The 6,936-nt window shown below is 34.7% G+C and overlaps 1 protein-coding gene across 1 annotated transcript; it reads left to right on the forward strand.

Moving 5' to 3' along the window:
• Positions 1-2,092: 2,092 nt before the first annotated feature.
• Positions 2,093-6,606, forward strand: LOC133698637 (uncharacterized). The gene is made up of 5 exons (XM_062121630.1): positions 2,093-2,877; positions 3,614-3,663; positions 4,307-4,384; positions 4,954-5,566; positions 5,771-6,606. Exons 1-5 carry the CDS (start codon positions 2,725-2,727, stop codon positions 6,395-6,397), a joined length of 1,521 nt encoding a protein of 506 aa, XP_061977614.1. The 5' UTR covers positions 2,093-2,724; the 3' UTR covers positions 6,398-6,606.
• Positions 6,607-6,936: the final 330 nt, after the last annotated feature.

The following is a 6,936-nucleotide window of genomic DNA, read 5'->3' on the forward strand; positions in this document are numbered from 1 at the left end:
AGGTCTGCATACACACGAGATGAAGGTATCACGAACTTTCTCCAAATAAGATGTTTTTGAAATTTTCTCTGAAAAGTATTTTTTATTTAAAATAAAAATAAAAAATAGTTTTTGAAAAACCAAAAAACATATATATATATTTTTGGTTAATCAATTTTTCTAATAATAAATAAAAATTAAAATAAAATAAACAAGGCTAAGAGAGACTTTGAAAGGGGAGAGACCGTATTGTCAACTTCGAAAAAAACAAAAAAAAAAAAAGAAAAGAAAAGAAAAAGGTCGGCGACCGAATTGTCAATCAATTCAAGAAGCTAAAAAAGCAAAAGCAGCTGGAAAATAATTTTGGTATTCATCTTTCGGTTTGATGAAACTAAACTCCTCAACCATTAACTATTTTTCTCTACAAATTTCTTTTTCTATTTTAAGTCCGGTTTTAGGTCTGAAATTGGCTTCCCCACATCGAGAAAATCTGGGTATATGTGATCCAATATTTAAAAAAGAAATTCCACTATAAATAGGCAAAATAATGCATTATTTCCATGTCAGAAAAAGAAAAAGCAATGGCCTTCAATTGTTGACTTGACCAAATCGACTGAAAAGAGCATTGATTGGTTGTACAAATTTATTTTTTTGCAAGAAAATAACGTTGACTGATTTCTTGACAGAATAATTAGAACATTAATGTTCATACTTTTCTAAAATAAAGATTTTATCAGGTTTTAGGATGCTATAAATTTTAGCTCTTTTCATTTTAACTTTATTTTTTTTTATTAAATATAAGTTATACTGGATTAACATCATTGTTGTTTTTTTTAATTAAATGAAATCCTTAATTATATAATTAGGGTAGATTTTTTTCAACAAGCTTAAGAGAGCTCATTGGGGTAAGGGTAAGATATCACTTTCTAAAACCAAAATCACTTGACATCTGAAGTCTAATGATTCATGTGACAAAAGAAATTGATATTTTGGTTATTGACATTAGTGTTAAAATGCTATGGTGTTATCATCAATACATTGGTAGGTTTAAGTTAGAAATCTTGTTACCAACGTACTATATTGTCTAGATTCAGTGCGTGAAGTGTTTTTTTTTAAATATTTTTATATTTAAAATACTATTTTTTAAGATTTTTATTTATTTATGACATGAACACATCAAAACAATTGTAAATCACTTAAAAATATCAATTAATATTTTTTCAAACAAAAAGTAATTTGAAACAATAAAAAGTAGTTCCAACCACAAAAATAAACACTCTCACGTTAGTCTACCATATTCAGAAAACACAAAATATTAATGCAAATTTGCTATGTATTATAGAGAGTGTTTGGAAACGCAATGCAAACCTCGTTTTTAAATTTTATTTTTTTTGTTTAAAATAATTTTTTTTATGTTTTTAAATTGTTTTGATGTCAAAAATATTTTTTTTAAAACAAAAAAAAATTATTTTAATACATTTCCAAGTAAAAAACACTTTAAATCGTCATCACTACTGAATATACTAAAAACATCATCTTCTATCGTCAATTGCTTGGAAGTTGATGTATATACAATAAGTTATTTGTGATACGTATTTGCAATGTGTTTTTATAAAGAAATTAATAATTTTATTAGAAATTATACTCTCTTCTCTCACATAAGCATGGGATTTATCAGGATAATTATTTATAGGTCTTTATGAGAAAAATGAGTACAATAATTCTTATATGTTAAATATTTCCTCATTCATTTTTATTTCTTTCCTTGTTAATAAAAAAACTTGCATTTGTTCCCTTATTATAAGTATACAAAATGTATCATTTTATTTGAATAATTATATAAAATATAAACGATAAATATAAAAACAACTAGACTATGACACTGTAAAATCAATTATTTTTTTTTTAATAGAAAAAACGTCGTTGACGCGCCTTGTGTGTTGTACAAGCATACCTAAAGTAAACATTAATTTTTTCAAGGAAAAAAAAAAGAAAAGAAAGAAAGGGCAGACAAGTAATTTCGTTGAAGAAAAAGGTGGATGCCTCCAAAACAAGCGACGATAAAGGCAACCCGGCATTTCTTAAGCCAGGAAGAGAAGGGAAGAGAACCCAGTAATAATAATAATAATAATAATAATAATCTATAAAAAGAAAACACAAAAAAAAAAAAAAAACCTAACCCAGATTTACTTTCTATTTCTAATTTCCATGTCGTAAAAGAAAAAGAAAAAAAACCCACTGTGTCTCTGTCTGTCATCTGCCATGTTTTTCTCATTTAACAACACCTGCTTTCTTCTTTCTGTTTCTCAATAATATTTATCTACACCTCCTTGTCTTCTCTCTCGCTTTTTGATATTTCCACTTCTTCTTCTTCTTCTTCTTCTTCCTCCCCCTCCCCCTCCTCCTTTCTCTCTTTCCTTTATAGAATAGAATCTCTCAACCCCCGTGTCTTACGCAATTCTCCCCCCCCCCCCAAAATAAAAATTCTCACAAAAACCACCATACCACACCCATTTTAAAACAAAACCACCCCTAAAACCGTCTTTCTCGTCTCTTCTCTGTAATACTCAGAAGCCCTTTTTTTTTTCTCTCTCTCTCATTTTGGAGGGGTTTCCATCAAAGGGGTTGTCTTGTTATTATTGTTGTTTGTTTCAAATTCTTTTGGTTTTTTTGAAGGTGGCTAAAATGAGCCGGGGTGCGTAGGATAAGGAGTTTTGATTGGAGGTGTACACGTGGACGGTGAGGATGGGGACGGAGATATTAATAAAGCAGTGGGGTACATGGGAGGAGCTGCTACTGGGTGGGGCCGTGATCCGGCACGGTACCCGAGATTGGAATTTGGTTGCGTCGGAGCTCCGCGCCCGAGCCGTTAATTGCCCCTATACTTTCACACCCGAGGTTATTAATTACTACATTGATTGGTTAATTAATTAATTGATGATTATGATTTTTGTTTATTAATTAATTGCTACTAATCTTCCTCTCTTTTATTTTTGTGGGGTAGTTAGGTAAAAAACCATGATTAATTTTTGATATTTGTCCTAACACGACACGCTTATTGGACATTGGACTTGTTTTTTGTTCTTGGTTTACCCTTATTTTGTAAATTACCTGGAAAGTTTGTTATTGCTCCTATTATTTTGCGAAAAGGTCAAAATCACCCTCCACAATTAAAGGTTACATTTTTAAAAAAATAATTTTAGTGGTTGGTTTTTTTTTTCCGGGGTTAATGAATAATGAGTTGTGATTGGTGGGACGAAGAAGAGAAGAAAAAACATGGATAGTGACATGGGAAAAAAAAAAACAAGGGGGATAGCTAGGCAAGCATGCTTTGACTTTGACTTGACTTAAATTGTGGTTGTTTAGTATTAGTAGTGTTCGCATGACTTACTAGCGAAGTTAGAAAATGTTAATGGCGATTATGATAACGATATGTCACGTGATGTGCACGTGAGTGTACCCCTTAGTGGTCGGTCTATGCTTTGACTTGGTCACGTAATTTTGGTTCTCGTTTAAGCATAAGCTTTGATTCTATGCTTTATACCTGTAGTTTGGCAAGATGTGATGTGATTTGACTGATTGATCATGATGCTATGTTCATGTGGATTTATCTTGGTTTGCATTCTAAATGCAGATATGTAAAGCAAAGTATGAGGACTTGCAACAACGTTACTCAGGGTGCAAGTAAGTGTTCTTATGATTTCAAGACATTATACCTATTCTTGGGTTGTCTGAAGTGGATTGCTTAACCCTAGCTACAGAAAGAAAAATGGAACGTTTCTTATCACATCCTGTTTTTTGAAATTAAATTATTTAGTATTTACCGGTTCCCGGAAGATGTCAGTCTAGTAAAAAGCATAGCTATAAAACACCTGGCCTAGTGGGTCAACCTGGTGACCCGCCGACTTGGGTCGGGTTTCATTTCGAGAAGAAGTCGATTCATTTAAGGAAAAAAAAACTGAAACTGATTTCAATTTGGTCAAAAAAATTGAGTTAACTTGCCGATCCGTGGGTTGACCTGGTCAAATCACAACCCGGGTCTTGGGTTGGGTCTTATAACTATGGTAGACAGAATTAGAGGGTTTACACTGATCCTTTTCCAAAGAATAAAAGTCTTCTTGGCAATGGAGAGAAAAAAATGATCATATATATTGTTTTTTCCTCAAACATTACATTAAACCTCATTGTTTGATAATGGAAATCACAGGCTTTGAATTGAAGGTTTAGATAAAAATTATTTGCGCATGCGCATTCATTAGTATATATTCATCGTCAAATTTTTGAAACAAGTTGCACGTGATTTACTCCATGCCCATGTTTTCCTCAGGGCTTGGTTTGAAGAGCTGCGGAAGCAAAGAATGGCAGAGTTAAGGCGAGCATTAGAACAATCTGAAGGCTCAATTGGGTCAGTGATCTGTTTTTGGTTCCAATTCAGACTCTGTGTACTTATAAATTCATGTTAAGAAAACTGCTTTGTGTCATTTGTCTTAAAATAAAAACATGGTAGTCCAAAAACTGTCTTAATCATGTCCCCCTGCATTAATGTTGTCAATATCATGCTAATTCTGAGATTCCAATTCTAAAACATGTTGTGGAGCAGCATAAGAATCCTTGCTTTAGAGTCTTGTGGCCAAAGCATGAAATCATGAATGCGCAAGTGTCATTAATGGATAGATGGTAATACTATAGTGATGATTTCTTCATCTTACCCAAGGAATAAATTGTTAAGAGCTGGATTTAGTGGAGATGTAATCCTAGGTTGCAGAACTTCAGTATGTGATTTGTGAAATTTGGAGGGGTTAATTTGAAGAAAGAAATGCATAACTATCACCCTGAACTTGCTTGATGCTGATTCCATTCGTTATGTGACATGTAAAGAATTCATGGATCTGTTTCAGATACATGTTGGTGTGTGAATATTGCAGTCTGCATTCATGTAATGGTTGTAGAGATTTCTTAACTGGTATGTTTCAGGTCACTGGAATCAAAACTTGAGATTCTCAAGGCTGAGAGAAGGGAGGATTGTCATGTCAGTTATGACTCCAGCCAGACAGAATCACCTGTGCTATTTCGGAAATGTGATGGGATTGAATCATCCAGTAAAGAGACATCTAAGGATGGACTATCTGCTGGTAGTTTTACTCAGGATACCAAAACAAATTGGACACCTGAATGTCGAGTTGCAACTGCTATGCCGGCTGCAGAGATGGAGATTAAGCCAGAAGTTTCAATATCCCCTGAAGAGAATAAAGTTTCAAGCATATGGAAGCTGTCAGAGAGCATATTTGCAGGACAGGTAAGTAGTTTAAAAAGGAGGAGAGGGAAGCGAAAGCGGAAAGATTGTAGTAAGGATGTCAAGGAAGGGAGTGTTGGAGAAAGTGAGTTTTTGGGGTCAGCTGATGCTTTGTTTGCTGCTCGCTGTAAAGATAATTCAACTAGCACCTCTGGTCAAATTGCAAGATGTTCTACTGTTGATGATCAATCCAGAGGTTCGAGCAAGGATGGAGCGGTGGATGTCAGGGTGATTTTTGATTCTATTGCAGAGAACAAATGTGCCTCTGTCTTTCATCGGCGTCTTGATAGCCAGGTATAGATCGCTTTACCTTGCGAGTTGTGAAGTTGGTTTCTTGCAGTCATTGTCAATACAATGTTGTTGAAAATGATGGTGGTGCCTCTTTGTTTTTAAATTCTTGTATTTTAATTTTGTAAACTTGCTAGTTTTGATTATTGTTGATATATTAATGCACAGAATCAGTTTTAACTTACTGGTGGAGTTTTATTTTTGTAACAGAAGAGAGGAAGATATAAGAAAATGATCTTGCAGCACATGGATATTGATACCATAAGATCAAGAATTGCTAGCGGCTCCATCACAACAGCTAAAGAAATCTTTCGAGACCTGCTTCTACTTGCTAACAATGCCTTGGTCTTTTATTCCAAGACTACTCGTGAATACAAATCTGCACTGCTTCTGAGAGACATCGTCACCAAAAGTCTGCAGCAGAATCTCAAGAATTATATTACCAAGACTACGATTACCTTTCTCTCAACCACATCACCTTTGCTTAATCCTCCTGTCAAACCTCAAAGTGCTCGTCCTGGTAATGGAAAATTGTCAGGAAAGGTGACCAAAGCTGGGAAGCTTGTTGCTAAAACTCCAAACACGGGTAAAAGACCAAATAATGTCCATTCACCTCCTTCAGCAGAATCTTCAGCATTGAAAAAGAAAGGCTCTCATTCTCCTCTTTTAGCAGAATCTTTAGCCATGAGAAAGAAAAGCTCTCATTCCTTTCCTTCAGCAGAATCTTTAGCCACGAGAAAGAAAGGCTTTGGCCGTCCAAGAAAAACTGGACAAGAAAGTACTACACAACGCTTTGAAAGTCTGCCAAAAGGAAGGAAGAGATCCCGGGTTAAGTGACCATATTGTATAGTTGTGTTCATCATCCCCTGTAACATGTTACGTCAATTCTAATGTGTTTTCTAGGATTTTTCAATGTACAAAGTCTCCCCCTTTGAAACTCACTGTTGTATAGTCCAAATGTAACAAAAAATTAGAGAGAAACATTTGCTTACTTGACGTGCGAGCTCAAGGCAGCGCAATTTATCAGAAGAGGTGATTGCGACAAATTCTTAGTTTCTATGCTGCATATTGATCATTGGAGATGCTGAATTTGCTTCTCAATTCTTCGGAGAATGCAATTTGAATATCGGATATCTGGCCAGTGGCCACCCCACTGGTACAGATTGTAGAACGAAGGTCTTAGGAGACTTCCCCATAACAACCTGTATACAGAGAGTACATTTAAGCTAAAACTGCGGCATTGAGGCTTTGGTCCAATGTTGAAGCCTCAAAGGTGAGGTTCGGAAAGCAGAAAGTGTGGAATACAAAGGTTCAAAATCCCACCTCCACATATTATTACTAACTATAGAATAAAAGAGGTGGGCAATTCACCGTAG

The sequence above is a fragment of the Populus nigra genome, chromosome 7, assembly GCF_951802175.1.
Source record: "Populus nigra chromosome 7, ddPopNigr1.1, whole genome shotgun sequence".
NCBI classification, from domain to species: Eukaryota; Viridiplantae; Streptophyta; class Magnoliopsida; order Malpighiales; family Salicaceae; genus Populus; species Populus nigra.